Source organism: Salmo trutta, chromosome 5 (genome assembly GCF_901001165.1).
Source record: "Salmo trutta chromosome 5, fSalTru1.1, whole genome shotgun sequence".
NCBI classification, from domain to species: Eukaryota; Metazoa; Chordata; class Actinopteri; order Salmoniformes; family Salmonidae; genus Salmo; species Salmo trutta.
This window is the reverse complement of record NC_042961.1, coordinates 21,560,247-21,583,616: the sequence shown is the minus strand read 5'-3', so window position 1 is coordinate 21,583,616 and position 23,370 is coordinate 21,560,247. Positions and strand designations below refer to the sequence as shown.

Below are 23,370 nucleotides of genomic sequence, written 5' to 3'. Positions count from 1 at the left end.
TTGTGCACAGATTGTTTTTAGAAATAATACTATTTGTGAGTATGGGACATTTCTGGCATCTTTTTTTCAGCTCATGAAACACGGGACCAACCCTTTACGTTGCATTAATATTTTTGTTCAGTATAGTTCAGTGCATTCAGTGGAGCACAGCTAAGGTCATGCAGGGTTAGCTGAATATACAACATTTGCATGCTTAATGCTAAAGAATGAATGACATCAGAGTTCTCAATATCACTGAAACACTACACTTTATTGAAAGTCAGTTATAATACAAAACAATTCCTTAGAAATAACTTAAAGACTATATATTTAATTGAATTGCGATGGCATTTGCGTCCCTCAGCTTTTCAACCATGAAAAACACTTGATGATAAATAGTTACACATCATACACATGTTTTGTTTATATTGAACTGTTTATTAATGATAAAACATAATGCAAGTCCTTTCTACTGCAAAACTGTCTCTTTAATGCATTGTTTAAAGAGACTTCGCTAGTCGTGTTAGTATCTTTCCTCATACCTCTCCTCCAGAATCTATTGAGCATCTGACGTAATTACGTAAGATTTTCGTTCTGGGTTTCTGAGATTACTCATTACACAAAAGATATACAAGGACCTTGAGCATTCCCTCTAGGAAAAACTCTTATCGGAGGAGTAGTCTATATTAAAGAAAGTTGTTAGCTATTCACATCCTTTTAGAGTGTTATAATATGGTGTGTCTAAATAAAGTGTCATTAGTGTTAGGCTAATCAATTTAAATGAAGAGAAATTACATTGTGAGTGATTAATCATATAACTTTAGAAAATTAAGGGTTAATGACATTAGATTTAAGCAGCTGTGGTCTCCATTTAAGAAAGTCCTCAATTACAAAAAATGTGTCATTGGTATTACCAACATTGCATTGTCTTCCGACAGGTGGGTCACTCCTACGCGATGCCCGTCCCTCAACCGACAGCGCAGGCAGAATGGTTGCACTTTCTGACATACGATAATGGCATCATTGGTGTTACTACTCCTAGTGGTGGCACAAGGTTATCGTCAAAATTACTTAAAGTCATTAATCGGCCATATTCATTTATTTAGAATGGGAAGATGTACCCAAATACATTTAAATAAAAACAATTAAACAAAAATTAAGTAAATGTCTTCCAAAATGCCATGCCCAAAAGGCACTGCAAATCAAGAATGACCCTGATGTGTTATTTAGAGACAGGGTCACTGTACCCTATGTCATAGCTGGATACCTCAAAGGCCCATATTGGCAGCTATGGGCGTGGTATGTGGGTGTCACCTCCATCCAGGTCCTATGTTACTCATCGACCAATCAGAGTGGACACCCTGTCTTCAATTGGTAACATGGGATGGAGGGTACTGACAGTTTGTCAGTTTGTCCCCCAAAATTGTTCTATGAGTTCCACTTTAAAGTCTTATCTCACACACACCTGCAGGGCTCTAACACCTTCAAAGAGTGGAGTGGATTTAAATAGTCTGTCAGAACTAGGATAGGGATATATGGGAGAGGTCAGGATGGAATGCCCGATTCCCTTCACCTGGACCAGGGTGTGATTTTTAGGGGTCGGGCGGTCTGGAAGAGACAGGTTGGGACTGTAGTTAGTGGTGTTGAGGTGCTGTGGTGGGGTCCTTCTCTCCTCTCACACCTCCATTGGCCTCTGGGGCCCCTCTGCACCCTGTGGGGGGTCTGGCTGCAAACGGCAGATAGGTTTGTTGCACATAGGGCAGACACTGCGGATCTCCAGCCATTTTAACAGACACCTGCGTGGGGGCAGAGCAGGGAAGGTATTATATTATAGACATACAGAGAGAGAGAGAGCGAGAGAGAGAGAGAGAGAGAGAGAGAGAGACTGACAGAAAACAGAGGAAAATATTGTGAGAGGCCGCCATCGGCAGATCTGGCTCTCAAGAGAAGAAGTGTGCGCCCAATGCCCACAAAATGTGGTGGAAACTGAGCTGCACCTTCGGACAAATGTATGACGATATGAGACACACATATTTCCCTTAGATTCCTAGGATCCAAAGAGAATTTGAAAAACAAATCAAATATTGATAAGCTCCCTTATCTGTTAGGTGAAATACCGCAGTGTGCGATCATCGCAGCAATATGTGTGACCTGCTGCGATAAGAAAAGGGCAACCGATGGAGCACAAACACCAAAGTAAATAAAACCTATATTTATCTGGTTATTCATTTCCCCTTGCCATTTGTACATTGTAACAACACTGTAGACAGTTCATAATATAACAATTCAGGGAAGGTTAAACTGTACACACCACCCTGCATATTACTATATAGGCCATTGGCTACTAACATGTCAAACATATCCTGTGAGAGAAGTCATTAGACTAGGGCAGGGGTGTCAAACTCATTTTGCCACGGGGGCCACATTCAGTCTTCAATGAGGCGGCACTGAAAATGTGTTATATTTCATCGCCGTCGAAATTTGAAAGAAATTGTTTTGGGAATTTTCTATGCTCTTTCCGGCAATTGTTACACACTCAATAATTTTAAAAAAACCTCAAAACACACGTGGGCCAAATTGAATGGGCTTGCGTATGTTTGACACCTCTGGACTAGGGAGAGGCAGATGGCTTGCGTTAGGGGTAAACAGGCTCATATAGTCAAATGACAAAGTCACACAGACAGTAAATGCCTGTCACTTTGACACTACACCTGGAGGGCTTTGTCATGGTTTTTGTCTCTGTTTTTTTACATTATAATTTTAGTGTTTCATTGCTTTTGATGTCTTCCTTCTGACTATACCTTCAGCTGTTCACTTCATGCCATCAAAGCCAAGACTGTGGGAAGGGACTTACTTCTTGTGGAAGGCATGTGAGCAGGGACACACTCCAAGTTCGTCTCTGCTTTTGAACTCTTCTAAGCACACTGCACAGGTCTGCTGTAGGATGGGAAAGAGATCACGTCAACACTCCTTCAAAAAACAAAGTCTCTCACTCCCCACCATAACCCTCTAATGCCAAGGCCAATATTCTATCCCCCTGCTGAAACAAAATGTTCTTATTTGGAAAGTGCATAGCTGGACCAATGAAATCAACTTACTCCAAGAAGACTCAGTTTCTTTCCTGCTCCTTTCAAAACAACCTAGAAACAAAGATGCATATATATGACAGAGAACTATTTTATACCATAAAAGAAAAACAAAAGAGCAGCTTTATAAATGAATATAAATACATCAACATCTGCCGATCCAAAGATGCCAAGAAGCAAAAGATCAAAGCCATCATGAATTGAGAAATGTACAACTTTTTTGAAGAGTTTTATTTAGTGTCTGTATGTCTGACACTACAGAAAATCCAGGATGTATCACATCCGGCCGTGATTGGGAGTCCCATAGGGCGGCGCACAATTGACCAAGCGTTGTCCGGGTTTGGCAGGGTTAGGCCGTCATTGTAAATAAGAATTTGTTCTTAACTGACTTGCCTAGTTAAATAAAGGTTAAATAAAAAACATTTTTACAAAAAAGGTTTTATTCAAACAAGATGAACTTACCTCATTATATCCGTATTGCTCCCTTGTGCCTTGTCGCCTTAACCTGAAACAGAATTATAAAAAGGGATTTTCAAAAATTATTTTTGACATAATTCTATATTAGATTGATCTGGTATGAAAATATAAACGCAACATGTAAAGCGTAGGTCCCATGTTTCATGAGCTGAAATACAAAATCCCAGAAATGTTCCATATGTTCCATCCAATTTTGTGCACAAATTTGTTCACATCATTGTTAGTGAGCATTTCTCCTTTGCCAAGATAATCCATCTACCTGACAGGTGTGGCATATCAAGAAGCTAATTAAACAGCATGATCATTAAACAGGTGCATCTTGTGCTGTGGGGACAATAAAAGGCCACTCTAAAATGTGCTGTTTTGTCACACAATACAATGCTATAGATGTCTCAAGTTGAGGGAGTGTGCAATTGGCATGCTGACTGCAGGAATGTCTAACAGAGCTGTTGCCAGATGATTTTATGTTTATTTCTCTACCATAAGCCACATGCAGCGTCGTTTTAGAGAGTTTGGCAGTACGTCCAACCGGCCTCACAACCGCAGACCATGTGTATGGCGTAGTGGGGGTGAGCAGTTTGCTGATGTCAACGTTGTGAACAGAGTGCCCCATGGTGGTGGGGTTATGGTATGGGCAGGCATAAGCTACGGACAATGAACACAATTGTATTTTACCGATGCCAATTTGAATGCACAGAGACACTGGGAGGAGATCCTGAGGCACATTGTCGTGCCTTTCATCCATCACCATCACCTCATGTTTCAACATGATAATGCACGACCCCATATCGCAAGGATCTGAAAATATCCCAGTTCTTCCATGGCCTGCATACTCACCAGACAAGTCACCCATTGAGCATGTTTGGAATGCTCTGGATCGACGTGTACGACAGTATGTTCCAGTTTCCACCAATATTGAAGAGGAGTGGGACAACATTCCACAGACCACAATCAACAGCCTGATCAGCTCTATGTGAAGGTGATGTGTCGCTCTGCATGATGCAAATGGTGGTCACACCAGATATTGACTGGTTTTCTGATCCACGCCACTACCTTATTTTAAGGTATCTGTGACCAACAGATGCATATCTGTATTCATAGTTGTGACATCCATAGATTAGATTTCAATTGACTGATTTCCTTATATAAACTGTAACTCAGTAAAATATTTCAAATTGTTGCATGTTGCTTTTATATTTTTCTTCAGTATATCTCATCTCTCTATCATATCATGTCTCATCTTGCCCAATGTGTCAGGATGGAGACCAGTTTTCCCTATAGTATTCACATGAATGTCAAATGCAAGTCACAATGTGTCTACACTTAGCTGTGCTACAGCTGCAAAGTACTTGATTAGGAGCAAATTTCCATATGTATTTTTGGTTCTTTATCTGGACAACAAGAAAGTATAGAAAACATTGCCTCAGACTTGGCCAAAAAACACATTTTGCTCCAGGTGGAAACACAGTCTTAGCAAAAAGCCTGGCAGCTGATGATGTCATGAGGTTGTTCAACACCTAGCATTGGTCACATTGTTATTTAAAACCTATTGTACTACCTGATTGGGGCGGCAGGTAGCCTAGTGGTTAGAGCGTTGGACTAGTAACCAAAAGGTTGCAAAATTGAATCCCCGAGCTGACAAGGTAAAAATCTGTCGTTCTGCCCCTGAACAAGGCAGTTAACCCACTGTTCCTAGGCCGTCATTGAAAATAAGAATTTGTTCTTAACTGACTTGCCTAGTTAAATAAAGGTAAAATAAAAATATAATAATTGTGTCTGCCTCAGGGTTGTACTTCCCAAAGAAGGATCAATAATTTAGCCAGCTGAGCAAACATTGACAAAAACATAGCTCTTTAACGTTGTGGTCTATAAAGAAAACTACAGCTGACTATGGGTTACTGAGAGTACCAAGCCCATAATTCATTGACCTTGCTTAATGATATTGCCCCTACAGTCTCAGAAAAAAAGGTGCTATCTAGAACCTATACGGGTTCTCCAGCTGTCCCCATAGGAGAACCCTTTGAAGAATCCTTGTTGGCTCCAGCTAGAACCGTTTTGCTTCCAGGTAGAACTGTTTGGGTTCCCTGTATAACCCTTTCCCCAGAGGGTTCTACATGGAACCCAAATGGTTCTACTTGGAACCAAAAAGGGGTTTTACCTGGAACAAAAAGGCTTCTCATCTGGGGACAGCCGTAGAACCTTTTTTGAACCCTTTTTTCCCCAAGAGTGTAGGTGATCACTGCCGTGCAGTAAGCCTCACCTGAACATGTAGCAGCAGAAGATCAGGCTGAGCATGAAGATGAAGAGGCCGATGCCCAGGATGATGACGTACACATTGAGGGGCAGGTTGTAGATGTCTTCCGATGGCATCTTGCCGTAAGGGTCTGAGATCTGCGATCTTAAACCGCACAGACATCCTGAGAGGAGGAAGACAGAGAGAGGAAGAAGACAGAGAGCCTTGAGTCTACATGACCAAACTCTACAGGCCCCTCTGTCCTCACACACAAAAGACAAGAGGAGTTCAGTGCGTGCGTCATTCTCAATAATGGATTCTGAAGCACATTCCAGTGACTGTGTGTTTCATTTAAAATGTAGAGAGGAGGTTTTACATTGGAGGAATTAGTATGTTTTACATGTGGCATTTCAAAACACTAAGTGGTGTGTGTGTGTGTGTGTGTTGGTGTGTTCATATACTAAGTGCACAGAGGATGTTTTACATCTGAAACAGACTGAATCAAATGAAATATGGAATTTGGAATGTCTTATTAGCATACATGTTTTGTATTATTTTATACTGTGAAGTAGGCTGCACATTGTCTGTCTGGCCAGCACTGGACTTGTGGTTAATCTTATTGCATGTGTGCTCCCAAGGCTGGGCATGCATATTGCATACTGTTAGCCACTCAGCAGCTTCTTGTTTCAAATATCAATATAACACTACTTCCATTGTTGAACTTCATTGAGTTGCACAAACTTTACACAAAGTACTAAGTTACTTCAACTGAAAAGTGAGCTGTCAGTGGGAGTGGGGTGTGTGTTGGACCAGCTCCAGTGTGTGTGTGTGTGTGTGTGTGTGTGTGTGTGTGTGTGTGTGTGTGTGTCCCATGTCTGAAGGCCACCCCAGCAGCCAGGCACTCCATAATGACAACAAGAAAAACACTTTAGTAACATTCCTTGGAGGCTAATCTGTTACGAAACATTTCCATAACCAATGTCTCCAGCACAGAAATATTCCACAACCACATATTCTCTCCATTCATGGTCCTTTAAACACAAACTCTATCCCTATAATTAAACATCTAAAAGCAATTACATAGGAAATACAACCTCCTTTTTGTTGGACTGGAATGTGTTACACATCCCACATACAAAAATACTACAGTTTATTATAGAACTTACTATAGAATTCTGTAGTAAACGGTAGTATACTGAAGAATACTATACTCCACACTGTAGATTCCCTCAATCATGTGTAGTACTTACTATATAATTTTGTAGTATACTGTAGAATACCATACTACACACTATAGTATCCATAGAGCATGTGTAGTACTTACTATATCATTTTATAGTATACTGTAGAATACTATAGTAAATACTACAGTAATGCCTGCAAAAGCACTAGTGTCCACAAAAACATTATATTTTTTAAAATTATAGTAATACTACAGTATTTGATTTGCATATACCCCTCCCAATCTCCGCCCCCATATCCCAATTTGTGCCACCCATTAGTAAGAAACCTACATGCCAAGAATAGACGATATATTGTGTTCCCAACAGGTTATGGTACATTTGCTCTTTTAGTATTTGTCCAGTAGGTTTCATCAAGGAGAAAGCCCCCACTTCTATGTCAAATATAGTAAAACAGAAACACTATAGTAAATACTACAGTATACTACAGTCATGTCCACAAAAACACTATAGTAAAATACTACAGTCATGTCTGTAAAAACACTACAGTGCAGTAAAGTCCACCAAAACACTACAGTGAATACTATTGTATACAAAGATAGCAACACTACAGTATTTATGCCATATTATACTATAGTCTTTTTTCATGTGGATTGTTCATCGGCCTGGGGATGTGAGTGTGTGTATAGTGCATTCAGAAAGTATTCATACCTCTTGCCTTAATCCACATTTTGTTGTTACAGTCTGAATTCAAAATGGATTAAATATATATTTTTTCTCTCCCACTTCAACACACAATAACCCATAATGAAAAAGTAAAAACATGTTTTTAGACATTTTTGCTTTGGAACTTTGAAGAGACCCCTGGTGTCATGTCTTGTGGGGTATGCATCTTGAATACTTCATTGCTGACATGCAAAACAGTTTGGGAATATATCAACAATGGACTAATGAAGCAAATACCAAAAGATCGTTTTTGGCTGGAGTTTTCCTTTAAGAGCAAGACGTGCTGCTCTGTTTTGAGCCAGCTGCAGCTTTGCTAGGTCTGTCTGTGCTGCACTTGACCATATTACTGGACAGTAATCAAGATGGGACAAGACCAGAGCCTGAACAGCTAGTACAGTTGATGTTTGTGTCAAAAACACATATTTTTATAACATACATACCCCTCCCCCATCTTCACAACAACTACAGTTGAAATCAGCAGTTTACATACACCTTAGCCAAATACATTTAAACTCAGTTTTTCACAATCCCTGACATTTAATCCTAGTAAAAATTCCCTGTTTTAGGTCAGTTAGGATCACCACTTTATTTTAAGAATGTGAAATGTCAGAATAATAGTAGAGAGAATGATTTATTTCAGCTTTTATTTCTTTCATCACATTCCCAGTGGGTCAGAAGTTTACATACACTCAATTAGTATTTGGTAGCATTGCCTTTAAATTGTTTAACTTGGGTCAAACGTTTTGGGTTGCCTTCCACAAGCTTCCCACAATAAGTTGGGTGAATTTTGGTCCATTCCTCCTGACAGAGCTGGTGTAACAGAGTCAGGTTTGCAGGCCTCCTTGCTCGCACACGCTTTTTCAGTTCTGCCCAAAAATGTTCTATAGGATTGAGGTCAGGGCTTTGTGATGGCCACTCCAATACCTTGACTTTGTTGTCCTTAAGCCATTTTGCCACAACTTTGGAAATATGCTTGGGGTCATTGTCCATTTGGAAGACCCATTTGTGACCAAGCTTTAACTTCCTGAGTGATGTCTTGAGATGTTGCTTCAAAATATCCACATCATTTTCCACCCTCATGATGCCATCTATTTTGTGAAGTGCACCAGTCCCTCCTGCAACAAAGCACCCTCACAACATGATGCTGCCAACTCCGTGCTTCATGGTTGGGATGGTGTTCTTCGGCTTGCAAGCCTCCCCCTTTTTCCTACAAACATAACGATGGTCATTATGGCCAAACAGTTCTATTTTTGTTTCATCAGACAAAAGGACATTTCTCCAAAAAGTACGATCTTTGTCCCCTTGTACAGTTGCAAACCGTAGTCTGGCTTTTTTATGGTGGTTTTGGAGCAGTGGCTTCTTCCTTGCTGAGCGGCCTTTCAGGTTATGTCGATATAGGACTCGTTTTACTGTGGATATAGATACTTTTGTAACTGTTTCCTCAAGCATCTTCAAAAGATCCTTTGCTGTTGTTCTGGGATTGATTTGTACTTTTCGCACCAAAGTATGTTCACCTCTAGGAGACAGAAAGCGTCTCCTTCCTGAGCGGTATGACGGCTGCATGGTACCATGGTGTTTATACTTGCGTACTATTGTTTGTACAGATGAATGTGGTACCTTCAGGCGTTGGAAATTGCTCCCAAGGATGAACCAGACTTGTGGTCTACAATTTTTTTTCTGAGGTCTTGGCTGATTTCTTTTGATTTTCCCGTGATGTCAAGCAAAAAGGCACTGAGTTTGAAGGTAGGCCTTGAAATACATCCACAGGTACACCTCCAATTGACTCAAATGATGTCAATTAGCCTATCAGAAGCTTCGAAAGCCATGACATAATTTTCTGGAATTTTATAAGCTGTTTAAAGGCACAGTCAACTTAGTGTATGTAAACTTCTGACCCACTGAAATTGTGATACAGTGAATTATTAGTGAAATAATCTGTATGTAAACAATTGTTGGAAAAATTACTTGTGTCATGCACAAAGTAGATTTGCCAAAACTATAGTTTGTTAACAAGAAATGTGTGGAGTGGTTGAAAACCTAGTTGTAATGACTCCAACCTAAGTGTATGTAAACTTCTGACTTCAACTGTATGTCAATATGACTTGCCCATGATAATTGACCATCCAATGTTATACCTAGGAGTTTAGCTTCCTCAACTTGATCAATAGTCACACCCTTTAATATACAACTCCAGTTGAGGTTCAGGTCTTAGAGAATGTTTTGAAACAAATACATCGCTTTTAGTTTTAGATGTAAGACCAGTTTATTATTAATCACCCATTCTGATACTGACTTTAAGTCCTTACTTAGAATTTCAGGGAGCTCACTGGCTTTGGGTGCTGACATATAGAGTGTGGAATCATTTGTAAAAATAGAGAAGAGTACTGGCCCAAGGAAACTTCCATGAGAGACACCTCACTGTACATATCTGATGTTAGAGAAGCTTCCATTGAAGAACACTCTCTGGGTTCTATTGGATAAATAACTCTCCAACCATGTGATGGCAGGTGATGTAGATCCGTGTTGATACACCCCACTGCTGGAACAATCTGCAGATCTTGTTGAAATTAAATGTTTTATAGCCGCTCAGGCAGTTTAGAGTATTAATTGAAGACCTGGTAGCTGAGAGATGTAGATGTTAACTATGATTGTGTTTGAGATTGTGTATTTTAACTGTTGCTTGTATTCTATAAAACGTGTAAATTGTAAAATGCAGGGCACCCTTGTAAAGGAGTGTTACGCTCGTCGATTGAAGAATTAGACCAAGGTGCAGCGTGGTAAGCGTACATCTTTCTTTTATTAGATGAACACCAACAAAACAACAAAATACAAAACCGAACGTAACGTTCTGCAGGCTTCACAGCAGCTATACAAAAACAAGATCCCACAATCTCAGGTGGGAAAAAGGGCTGCCTAAGTATGATCCCCAATCAGAGACAACGATAAACAGCTGCCTGATTGGGAACCATACTAGGCCAACAAAGAAATAAACATAGATTTGCCCACCCAAGTTACACCCTGACCTAACAAAATAGAGAATAAAAAAGGGTCTCTAAGGTCAGGGCATGACAGTACCCCCCCCCCCCAAAGGTGCGGACTCCGGCCGCAAACCTGAACCTATAGGGGAGGGTCCGGGTGGGCATCTCCTCTCAGTGGAGGCTCCAGTGTGGGACGCAGACCCCGCTCCGCTTGAGGCTCCCCCCACTTCCGTGGAACCGGACCGTGGATCGTCGCCGGAGGCTCCGGACCGTGGATCGTTGCCGGTGGAACCAGACCGTAGATCGTCGCTGGATGCGCACTGGAGACACATTGCGTATCTCCGCAAAGCATGGTATCTGAACCATGACCAACTCCTCATCGTAATTACAGGGAGTTGGTTCTTGTTCCCACCTTTGCTCCGCTCGCCACCCCGTGTGCCCCCCCCCCCCCCCCCCCCCCCCCGCCTCTCGGGTTTCCGGCGTCTCCTTGATTCATGATCTCGTCGCCGTTCCTCTCGCTGCCTCCGCCTGCTTCCATAGATTGAAGAATTAGACCAAGGTGCAGCGTGGTAAGCATACATCTTTCTTTTATTAGATGGACACCAACAAAACAACAAAATACAAAACTGAAAGTAACATTCTGCAGGCTTCACAGCAGCTATACAAAAACAAGATCCCACAATCTCAGGTGGGAAAAAAGGCTGCCTAAGTATGATCCCCAATCAGAGACAACAATAAACAGCTGCCTCTGATTGGGAACCATACTAGGCCAACAAAGAAATATAAACATAGATTTGCCCACCCAAGTCACACCCTGACCTAACAAAATGGAGAATAAAAAAGGCTCTCTAAGGTCAGGGCGTGACAAGGAGATCTTGGTCTCAATGGGACTTCCTGTTAGCAAGTGAGATTTTTCAATAACAGTTTATGATCAATAACATCAAAGGTTACATTGAAATCTAACAATACAGCTCCAACTATCATCTTATTATCAATGTCTTTTAACCAATCATCAATCATCTAAGTTAGTGCAGTACATGTTGAGATCAGGCAGCACACTGATTGTGTGGCTGTTAGCACCAGCAAAGGGAGCTTTACTATTTTTAGACAAAGGAATTAATTTAGCTTCCTTCCATGCCTGTGGACAGACACACTCCTTTTAGGCTTTGGTTAAAGACATAGCAAATATGCGTGGCAATATAGTCTGCTAGCATTCTCAATAGTTTCCCATCAAGGTTGTCTATACCTGGTGGCTGATCATTATTGATGGATAACAGTAGTTTTCCCACCTCTCCCACACTAACTTGACCAAATTCAAAACAGCATTCCTTCTATTTCATTATTAGATCTTAATATGATAGTTCACTATTCAATGTTGTCTTTTCACTTCTAAGTTTTTCCACTTTACTAGTGAAATAGGCATCAAAATGATTGGCAAAATCGAAAAGTTTTGTTATAAATGACCCATCAACTTCAATGAACGATGGAGATTAATTGGGTTTTCTGCCCATGATATCATTTAAGGTACTCCAACGTTTTTTTACATTGTGTTTTATGTTATTTATCTTTGTTCGGTAATATAATTTATTTCTTTTTTTTAAAAGTTTAGTCACAACTTTTCTCAATTTACAGTATGTCAACCAATCAACTGAGCAGTCTGACTTGTTTGCCACCTCCTTTGCATAATTTGTGCCCTACAGGCCTAGAGTGTGTGTCACCTGGGAGGACCACAATGGAAAAACCCTCTACTCAGACGTTTAGACGTGTGTGTGTGTGTGTGTGTGTGTGTGTGTGTGTGTGTGTGTGTGTGTGTGTGTGTGTGTGTGTGTGTGTGTGTGTGTGTGAGAGCTGGATGTCACTAGAGTGCCCTACAGGCCTAGAGTGTGTGTCACCTGGGAGGACCACAATGGAAAAACCCTCTACTCAGACGTTTAGATGTGTGTGTGTGTGTGTGTGTGTGTGTGTGTGCGCGTGTGCGTGTGTGTGTGTGTGTGTGTGTGTGTGTGTGTGTGTGTGTGTGTGTGTGTGTGTGAGGAGATGGGGAATTGGGTTCTTTCAGTCCATGCAGCCATTTCAGACCGTCATCAGCAGAACCGTCAGACAGCAACCCTAAGGTCTAATGCCACCCATAGTCCCACAATGAGTAGAGTACTTTCTGGGTCAAAGGTCCCTCTTTGCCTGTGTGAAGGTCAGGCCAGAAGGGCCATTCCACCGGCTCTGTCTCTGAGGGGGGTGGAGTGCTGGGTTTGGGTTAGACGGGTGGGGGGCATCTGTAATCTTAGGAGGATGTTAGTAAATCATTGATAGTCAAGCTCTAAGAGGTAGGCCACTCTGTGAACACATGATGTCTGGGAGAGTGTTTAGGGCTCAGCGTTAAAAAGAAAGGCACACAAAACAGGCAGGACCATAAGAGTCGTATCCACTCAGATGCAAACCAATTGTAACGTGACGATACATTGTTACACCGCAAACACAAAGGTCATTGTTACGCGATGAAACATTGGAAGGACATACTCACCGTTACACCACCGGACCGGGTGCATGAAATCAGCTTCCAGATGGCCAGAGACCCAGGGAATCAGTGGATTGGGGTCAAAACGTCTGAAGTCACTCACGACCACTAGGGTCACTGTGTCTGCGGTCACAACCAGTCCTAGGTCTTTGTTTGTTGGGGTGCAGACAGATCGAGGATATTGTCCCCAGATAAGTCACTGGCTTCCAGACAATGACGTGAATTCAAACTCTCCTGTCCCCAATGAAAAGGACTGATTACTCAATCCTTGTTGTGTTTGTAGGCTATGAGTCAATCCCTTTGGGATAAAACTCTCAGTTCCTCAAGAAACTCTCTTGTGGATGATGGTCTGTTTCCAGTAAAACATTACAAAAACAAGTCACTCATTGTTGAAATCCACTCTCCTTTGTGATGATTTAGGTAAGCATGATGTGAATAATCAAGCAACAATGTCATCAGGAATTGATAGCTACTTTTTAAAATCCAAATCAAGCTCAAAACAAGGTATTGTGGAATCAAATATAGCCGTATTGCAATGGCTCCACTCTTCAATTAAACAAAACGATATCCGGATCATAGCGTTGTTTATATTAGGATATAAACATCCAAACCTGGCAGGTTAAAGACACGTCAATGTCATTGTTAATAGTCCAAAAGGAGAGAAACATTGTCACAAGGCTTACCCCTACCTCCCCTGCTCCTCTGAAGTCCTCAGTTTTACTCTCCTTCTCTCTCTTTCTCTCTGCCTCCTCCTTCCTCCTTCCTCTCGACATAGATTTCCTCTCTTGCTGTTGAAACCTGCCTCTGCCAATTATGGGAAACAAAGGAAAGACGTGAATGGCTCCCTGCAGTGCCCAGTGTTCCTGTGAAAGCAGCTCCTCATGCCCGCACTGGCGTTGTGCTCTCTGCTCTGTCAGCCCCAGCCATCTGCTCCCCCCCCCCCTCCTTCAAAACAGACAAAGAGGAGGTGAAAAAAAAGAGAGAGAGAAAATGAGCCTAAGTTTAACCCAGGCAGCACCTCTCCTCTGGTCCCAGTCTCTCTTTTTCTCTCTTGGCTCTCAGTCCTGCTTCCTCATAAAGGAGCCAGTGAGCACGCCTCCTCAGCTCCGTTTGTAAACATATCCCTGCTCATGTGATTCGCTGTCTGCATCACAGCTCCGCTTTCACCCGCCCCCTCCTTTCTCTCTGCCTTGCTCACTTTCCCTCTCATTTTACTTCCCTCCCTCCCCCGCCCTCTTTCCAGCTATATGCTATTACTAGGTGACAACAGAGCAGGGGCCGTATAGGCGGACAGGCAGGAAGGCAAGCAGGGGAGACAGATGGGTTGAGTTCCTGGCCGACTACATTGCGGACGCCATGCCAGAGCTTACAACGCATGGATACATATTCAACATATCAGCTAACCACATCATACGATATAGCAATCTGATGCTTGACTGCACAGTCAATGACGTGGCAGTGGTGGCACGCAACTATCGGTTGATGCAATGCAGTTGGGCAGGAACTCGACCACGGTAACATAGACAGACAGACAGACACGAGGACAAACAGGCAAACAGATAGGTACACATGAACAGCTCCTAGACAAGGGATGGGCCGGGGGGGTGGGGAGGGGATGTGGGTAGCCCCACGAGCAACTGAGGCCTCTCATGATGAGTTCAGATAACTGTCCTATACAGATAAGCAGACATTCAGATGGGTTTGACAGTCGGACAATCAGGCAGCCAGTGAATCTGATAGTCAGACAGACAAGCAGATAAACAAAGAGATAAATACACACACACAGACAGAGACAGACAGATTTAGCGACTATCTTAGAGATACTCAGGACGACAGGCACAATAGGTCGTTTTTATGGAAAATTACGAAGACAAAAGCAACAGAACTGAATCCTGACAGAGAAAAAGGTGCTCTGTCTGCGAGCTGATGTTTGGAAGTGCAGGATGTTACAATAATAGGCCATCTAGTCTGAGAGCTTGTCTCTTATTGAGAGGGAGGGTAAAACACCTGCATAAAATGTTCTGTTAAACATGGACCCTGAACTAGACACAATAAGCATATAAACACAAACTCAGAAAAAATAGTTTGGACTATCGTCCTTTATCAACCATTACAACCATTTGAAAATGGGAAGAGAACAGAAGTAAACGGGGAACAATGACAGTGTAACGTTGAGAACATTCGTTCAATCCATATTTGAGTCCATTCCAATTTACTTCCAATAGTTATCATGTGCCATCACTAGCCGAAGGGTGTTATAAATATAAATGTGGGATAATACAAGTAAAAGACTAATCTATCTAGGTCAGTGTTCTTCAACTCTGGTCCTGGGGACACATCAGGTGGGCATGCTTTTGCTCCAGCCCTGTGCTTACACACCTGATTCATTCAACTAATCGAGGACTTGACTATTAAGTTAATTAGTTGAATGTGTCAGTGCTGGGCTGGAACAAAAGCCTGCACTCCCAGTGGGTTCCCGGGATCAGGGCTGAAGAACACTGGGGTGTCCAGTGCCAGTCAGCTCAGAGTGTCCATCTCTTTCTCCATGGCGTCTATGTTGTTCTCCATACTGTACTGGGCCCACTTGTTGAGGCGGCTATAGAGGGGCAATCCTTTTTTCTCTCTGTACAAGCAGATCCCAGTGATCCGGTTCCACTCTGTACTAGAGATGGGGCTGGCATTCTGGTGCTCCTCCAGCTGCTGTTTCTCCTCTTTCTCCAGGGCCACGAAGCCAAAGTAGCTCTTCACACTCTCAACAGCCAGGATGCGGGAGTGCACGTCGGCCGTGCGCTGGAAGAGGTCGTGCTCGTTGGAGCGGAACTGGGACCAGTACGCCTCCTGTTGGTAGCCCAGGGGAGAGCAGCAGCGCTTCATGCACAGCAGGAGGAACAGAACCACTGCCATCCCCGCCACCATCAGCCACCCTAGCAGCTGAAAGGAACAACACCATGACAAATCACCACAGGAAGAGAAGCCAAACAGCCAAGAAACAAATTCAGGAAACATAAGGGCAATGATAAGCCTTTTAATGTAATGACACTGTGATAAATCATTTGAATTTGTACTTCCTCTTTCCACCAGCTATAATGCCACAAACATAGTGTTATCAAACACACAGGAAAAGAAAATGGAATAGTGGATTTAGATCAAATTAAATACCTGAGACTCGTACTTCAGCCGGCGTTCAATCTCCGCCCAGAAACCCTGCATCTCCTGTGGGACCGTGGCCTTACAGGGAAACCTGGCCATGACCTCTAACCCCTGTCCAGAGGGAAAACCCTCCAAGGTTGAAGGGTCCACAAACTCACTGAGGGCACAGACATAGGCCTCCCCACGTAACAGTGAGATGACAGTCCACGTCACGGGAGCCACGGCCGCTCTGCCAATGATAGTGCCCAGGACGGCAAAGGCAGCCGCCCCCGATAGTTTCCGGCACCTCCTGAGGCGGCACTCAGACACCAGATCCCAGGTACTCTTATTCAGCATGATGCCAACAAGGTAGAATGCCAGGGCGGGCACCCCGATGGCTGCCAGGCCATAGAGATAGTTCCGCCCGGAGGAGCACGGGCAGTCGAAGGCAAATATGTTGTACATGGTCTGACTGGCCACCGTGCCCAGGGCTATCAGGCCATTGAAGATCATTACGTCCTTGCTCTTGAAGAAGAGCGAGACAAACTTGAAGTTCTCTGTGATGAGAGCAGCCATTTTGAAATGTTTGGTGTGTTGTCTGACACTGGAGAGCAATGGAGGGTTTTCCTATTTTGGAGCTTGCACACTGGGGAGTCACGCTATAGAAAGTGAGGGAGATACATGAGATCTTTGTAATTTGAGCTGCCCAGTAAGATAATCTGGTGATAAGAGCATTCCATGCATTGGTCATTGAGGATGCAACAACTGGGAATGCCTACTTCCTTGACTAATGGATTTCATTTTATCGAAGAACATAACATTATTTCCTGGGAAACTGACTCAGATCAACTGCATAACTTTAGCATTGGTTCATACTAGCACAAGCCGTATAGAGCTAAAGCCTTAAAACAAGCCATGTGATTCCACAGGAAAAGAACAGAGAAGAAAATCTGGAATCAATGAAGTCATGCAAACTTACATTCTATAGCCGGGAGGTATCTGAGGTACATTCTTTGTGTAGAACGGTTGAAAAACAAAATCTGTGAGTAAAAGCAAAAATGGGTATATGATTTTCTAAAGTACCAAAGAGTCCACGCTGGTAGGTTCGGGGGGAGAAACATTACTCTTCGTGTGTGTTGTCTGGGGTCTGGGCATGTTCAGTGGTGACTCATCGTCAGGATCTGCCCTCTGGTTTCCTCTCCCAGTGGAAAAAAACTTTCTTTTTTTAAACTGAAAACATGTGTTGAATGATCACAGAGCAACACGGTGGCTGCAAGCTGACTACTATCTCAGAGCAACTGACTACATCTAAGAAACTACACATAAAATATAAACAACATTCAATTGCACTTTATTTTACAGTACAGAAATGACCAGTTGTTTACCAAAACACATGTATGGTAAAATGATAATTACACAGTAGTAACCAATGAATTACTTTGGGATTCATTAACTCTATCACCATTAGTACCAGGTACCTTTTGAAGAATAAATAGCAGAATGTAAAGTGTTGAATAACTCAGTCCATCTCTAATTTGTATCTGTCTGATATCCATGGAGTTGAGCAGTATGTAAAACGAACTATGCAGAACAAGTCAGTCTAAATCCCAGCACATTCAAATACGCCCAGGCATATAGTTTCAAGGTCCACTCTCTAATGAATAGTTTAGACATAATTGTGTTGAATGTATAGTATGCAGCCCGTGGAAAACAGTAATAAGCGAATAAGTACTATTTACACAATCACACACACCCACACACACACACACACACACACACACACACACACACACACACGTCTAAACGTCTGAGTAGAGGGTTTTTCCATTGTGGTCCTCCCAGGTGACACACACTCTAGGCCTGTAGGCCATTCTAGTGACATCCAGCTCAGGCTTACACTGGAACCATGTTTGAAGCAGCTGATCCATCTGTTCCTGTGTGGTAATCCCATGGAGTCTCTCCTCCTCCTCTTCCACCATATCTCCTTTCCTCCTGTACCTGACTTCGGGTGAGAGAGGCAGTCTTAGCACTGCGTCTTCCCGCATGCCCTCGAAGAACTGCACCACGCACTTGCGGGCAAAACCGCAGCGCGCACGTCACGTCGAACGGCTTCTGCTCGATGTCCAGGTAGTTGCTCCAGTAGCGTGTCTGGAGGTTGGTGGCATGGTCATCGAAGCAGGGCTTGATGAGACGGCCCAGTGCACCCAAAAGAATGAAGAAGAGGAGGATAGACCATCCAATCGCCTGTCAGGGAAGTATAGTATAAAGCGTTGGCATTCGGAATAGAGAATGGAGGACATTAGTCATCAGGACGATTGTTTTGGACACCACCGCATTTAGGAGTAGGATTTGAGTGTGCAAGTAACTAACAAAAGCCTACCTACCTGAACAGTGCAACCACATTTTTGCTGATTTTAATATTAAACCCATCAACTCAAATACGCAAAGTAAAGACATGAGTTTCAGGGTTATTTAAAAATGGGAGTACACTCACTTGGGAGTAGCAGTGCGCGTAGCGTGAAACAGCTTTACGGAATGTGATATTCCTGAAGACCATGTCCTCTTTGCAAGGCACCTTGGCCATGAGCTAGACCAGGTCCAGGCCAGTGTTGTCGGGCATGCCTGTGGAAAAATAGAGTACAACTAAGTTAAAGTTAGTGTTTGAGTCCAAGTTAGAATGTTACAAGACTAGACTGGACAAGACTAGTTTTACTCTGGGTGAGGGCTTGGGTCAGACAGAGTTAGAGATACAGTCAGTGCTATTAGTTAAGGTTATACTGTCATTAAAAGGTGTTGTGGTTATAGCTACCAGAGAACTGTTTGGGGTCTACACTCATGCTGAAAGCACAGATGAAGATTTTCCCATCCAGCAGAGTGACCAGAATCCACACCATTGGCGCCAGTAGAGCCCTATGCATCATGGCAAAGAACATGTACCTGCAGAGGGTTATAACGTCCCAATAATTACAGGAAGTAGTTGTAGTTTTTGGACTAAAAGCTGTGATGGTAGTGGTAATGGTGGTAGTAAACACAGGAACATGAGGTGGTTTGACAGCAGCACTTGAAAACTCCCTTGACAATGGCATGATCTTTGCTTCTCTTCCCAATGGGTCTCAACCATTCTTCCATCATGATTCCCGTGTGTCGACTGACCAAGATTCCCAGGAAGAAGAATATTAAAGGTGGGACAAACATCACCCCCAGTGTGTAGAGTTTGTTATATTGTGGAATACAGGGGCAGTTGAAGTCAAAGCTGGTTTAGAGGTTCACACTGATTAGGGCCAGTACGATGCAGATCAGGGCCAGTACGATGCAGATCAGGGCCAGTACGATGCAGATCAGGGCCAGTATGACGCAGATCAGGGCCAGTATGACGCAGATCAGGACCAGTACGATGCAGATCAGGGCCAGTACGATGCAGATCAGGCCCAGTACGATGCAGATCAGGACCAGTACGATGCAGATCAGGGCCAGTACGATGCAGATCAGGCCCAGTACGATGCAGATCAGGGCCAGTACGATGCAGATCAGGGCCAGTACGATGCAGATCAGGGCCAGTATGACGCAGATCAGGGCCAGTACGACGCAGATCAGGGCCAGTACGATGCAGATCAGGGCCAGTACGATGCAGATCAGGGCCAGTACGATGCAGATCAGGACCAGTACGATGCAGATCAGGGCCAGTACGATGCAGATCAGGACCAGTACGATGCAGATCAGGGCCAGTACGATGCAGATCAGGACCAGTACGATGCAGATCAGGGCCAGTACGATGCAGATCAGGGCCAGTACGACGCAGAGTTGGACTGAAAATACTGCAGAACTAACTTCAGACGTTCCATGGTTTAGGTAGACCGAAGGCTTATGGGACACGTATGACAATGATCCGGCAAAGTGGTCCAACTAGGTTAACACTGTCAAAATAGGCACTAGAACAGAGATACTGTACGAAAGTAACCGTAAACACCTTATTTTAAAAACAAGTAGGTAAGATTTGCCCTACCACAAAATAGTCCTTACTAAAGAATCAACTGAATTCCAGTGTTGAATCAAAATGTCAGTGCCGTACTAGTATTTTTTGGGTGCTTTTTTAGAGGTAGTCTTAAGTGTCCGAGCAGAGAGGTTGAAAATGCACCAGCCAGGTTAGTGTCCTCTTTGACCACACCCCAGTAATGTGCAAGGCTGAGCACCCTGACACCAGAGGCTTTAGGAGAGAATGGAGGGTGTGTTCACTAGCTCCTACTGAGCAGGTGCAAGCGAATTCAACACTGTTTAACAATTACTGACCTTTGAATGACAGAACGTGCTTTTAATGACTGCTGTGCTCTTGTCAGGTCCAGTATTTTCCAGTGGTGTAAAGTACTTAAGTAAAAATACTTTAAAGTAGTACTTAAGTCGTATCTGTACTTTACTATTTATAAGTCGGATCTGTATTTCACTCTTTATATTTGACGTTTACTTCACTACATTCCTAATGAAAATAATGTACTTTTTACTCATGCACTTATCAAGAGAACATCCCTGGTCTGATCTGGCGGGCTCACTAAACACAAATGGCCCCTGGCTATCCGTACATTAAAATAAGAAAATGGTGCCATCTGGTTTGGCTAATATAAGGAATTTGTAATGTATACTTTTACTTTTGATACTTAAGTATATTTAAAACCAAATACTTTTATTAAAGTAGTATTTTAATGGATGACTCACTTTTACTTGAGTCACTTTCAATTAAGCATGTTTACTTTTACTCAAGCATGACAAGTGAGTACGTTTTCCATCACTGGTCTTTTCTACAGCTGTTTTACTCTGATTAAGTATGTGAACTGTTTGGTGGGTCACTTATTGATCCCCAACCATGACATATGTATCAAACATTGTTTTTACACAGTGAGGGAAAAAAGTATTTGATCCCCTGCTGATTTTGTATGTTTGCCCACTGACAAAGAAATGATCAGTCTATAATTTTAATGGAAGGTTTATTTGAACAGTGAGAGACAGAATAACAACAAAAATCCTGAAAAACGCATGTCAAAAATGTTATAAATTGATTTGCATTTTAATGAGGGAAATAAGTATTTGACCCCCTCTCAATCAGAAAGATTTCTGGCTCCCAGGTGTCTTTTATACAGGTAACGAGCTGAGATTAGGAGCACGCTCTTAAAGGGAGTGCTCCTAATCTCAGCTTGTTACCTGTATAAAAGACATCTGTCCACAGAAGCAATCAATCAATCAGATTCCAAACTCTCCACCATGGCCAAGACCAAAGAGCTCTCCAAGCATGTCAGGGACAAGATTGTAGACCTACACAAGGCTGGAATGGGCTACAAGACCATCGCCAAGAAGCTTGGTGAGAAGGTGACAACAGTTGGTGCGATTATTCGCAAATGGAAGAAACACAAAATAACTGTCAATCTCCCTCGGCCTGGGGCTCCATGCAAGATCTCACCTCGTGGAGTTGCAATGATCATGAGAACGGTGAGGAATCAGCCCAGAACTACACGGGAGGATCTTGTCAATGATCTCAAGGCAGCTGGGACCATAGTCACCAAGAAAACAATTGTTAACACACTACGCCGTGAAGGACTGAAATCCTGCATCGCCCGCAAGGTCCCCCTTCTCAAGAAAACACATATACATGCCCGTCTGAAGTTTGCCAATGAACATCTGAATGATTCAGAGGACAACTGGGTGAAAGTGTTGTGGTCTTTGTGGGCTATACTCGGCCTTGTCCCGGGATGGAACGTTGGTGGTTGGAGATATCCCTTTAGTGGTGTGGAGGCTGTGCTTTGGCAAAGTGGGTGGGGTTATATCCTACCTGTTTGGCCTTGTCCGGGGGTTTCATCGGATGGGGCCACAGTGTCTCCTGACCCTTCCTGTCTCAGCCTCCAGTATTTATGCTGCAGTAGTTTATGTGTCGGGGGGCTAGGGTCAGTCTGGAGTATTTCTCTTGTCTTTTCCGGTGTCCTGTGTGAATTTAAATATTCTCTCTTTCTTTCTTTCTCTCTCTCGGAGGACCTGAGCCCTAGGACCATGCCTCAGGACTACCTGGCTTGATGACTCCTTGCTGTCCCCAGTTCACCTGGCCGTGCTGCTGCTCCAGTTCCAACTGTTCTGCCTGCAGCTATGGAACCCTGACCTGTTCACCGGACGTGCTACCTGTCCCAGACCTGCTGGAACCCTGACCTATTCACCGGACGTACTACCTGTCCCAGACCTGCTGTTTTCAATTCTCTAGAGACAGCAGGAGCGGTAGAGATACTCTCAAAGATCGGCTATGAAAAAGCCAACTGACTTACTCTTGTGTTACTGACTTGTTGCACCCTCGACAACTACTATGATTATTATTATGCTGGTCATTTATGAACATTTGAACATCTAGGCCATGTGCTGTTATAATCTCCCCCCGGCACAGCCAGATGAGGACTGGCCACCCCTCATAGCCTGGTTCCTCTCTAGGTTTCGGCCTTTCTAGGGAGTTTTTCCTAGCCACCATGCTTCTACACCTGCATTGCTTGCTGTTTGGGGTTTTAGGCTGGGTTTCTGTACAGCACTTTGAGATATCAGCTGATGTAAGTAGGGCTATATAGATGAGACCAAAAGGGAGCTCTTTGGCGTCAACTCAACTCGCTGTGTTTGGAGGAGGAGGAATGCTGCCTATGACCCCAAGAACACCATCCCCACCGTCAAACATGGAGGTGGAAACATTATGCTTTGGGGGTGTTTTTCTGCTAAGGGGACAGGACAACTTCACCGCATCAAAGGGACGATAGACGGGGCCATGTACCATCAAATCTTGGGTGAGAACCTCCTTCCCTCACCCAGGGCATTGAAAATGGGTCGTGGATGGGTATTCCAGCATGACAATGACCCAAAACACACGGCCAAGGCAACAATGGAGTGGCTCAAGAAGCAGCACATTAAGGTCCTGGAGTGGCCTAGCCAGTCTCCAGACCTTAATCCCATAGAAAATCTGTGGAGGGAGCTGAAGGTTCGAGTTGCCAAACGTCAGCCTCGAAACCTTAATGACTTGGAGAAGATCTGCAAAGAGAAGTGGGACAAAATCCCTCCT

General features: G+C 43.4%; 2 protein-coding genes, 1 non-coding gene and 1 pseudogene across 3 annotated transcripts; 1 reads left to right on the top strand and 3 right to left on the bottom strand.

Moving 5' to 3' along the window:
* Positions 1-229: 229 nt before the first annotated feature.
* Positions 230-14,349, bottom strand: LOC115193853 (RING finger protein 122). Its single transcript, XM_029752937.1, has 6 exons — positions 13,179-14,349; positions 5,803-5,959; positions 3,528-3,570; positions 3,078-3,119; positions 2,834-2,916; positions 230-1,775 (listed from the first exon to the last, which is right to left on the bottom strand). Exons 1-6 carry the CDS (start codon positions 13,201-13,203, stop codon positions 1,655-1,657), a joined length of 471 nt encoding a protein of 156 aa, XP_029608797.1. The 5' UTR covers positions 13,204-14,349; the 3' UTR covers positions 230-1,654.
* On the top strand, positions 7,330-7,386 carry LOC115195023 (U7 small nuclear RNA). The gene has a single exon (XR_003878564.1). It is a non-coding gene; the product is annotated as a U7 small nuclear RNA (small nuclear RNA).
* Positions 14,350-15,243: 894 nt separating the features above from the next.
* On the bottom strand, positions 15,244-17,481 carry calhm2.1 (calcium homeostasis modulator family member 2, tandem duplicate 1). Its single transcript, XM_029752936.1, has 3 exons — positions 17,281-17,481; positions 16,332-16,960; positions 15,244-16,103 (listed from the first exon to the last, which is right to left on the bottom strand). The coding sequence occupies exons 2-3, from the start codon at positions 16,875-16,877 to the stop codon at positions 15,690-15,692; spliced, it is 960 nt and encodes a 319-aa protein (XP_029608796.1). The 5' UTR covers positions 16,878-16,960; positions 17,281-17,481; the 3' UTR covers positions 15,244-15,689.
* A 619-nt stretch (positions 17,482-18,100) lies between these two features.
* LOC115193467 (calcium homeostasis modulator protein 3-like) lies at positions 18,101-18,885 on the bottom strand (annotated as a pseudogene).
* Positions 18,886-23,370: the final 4,485 nt, after the last annotated feature.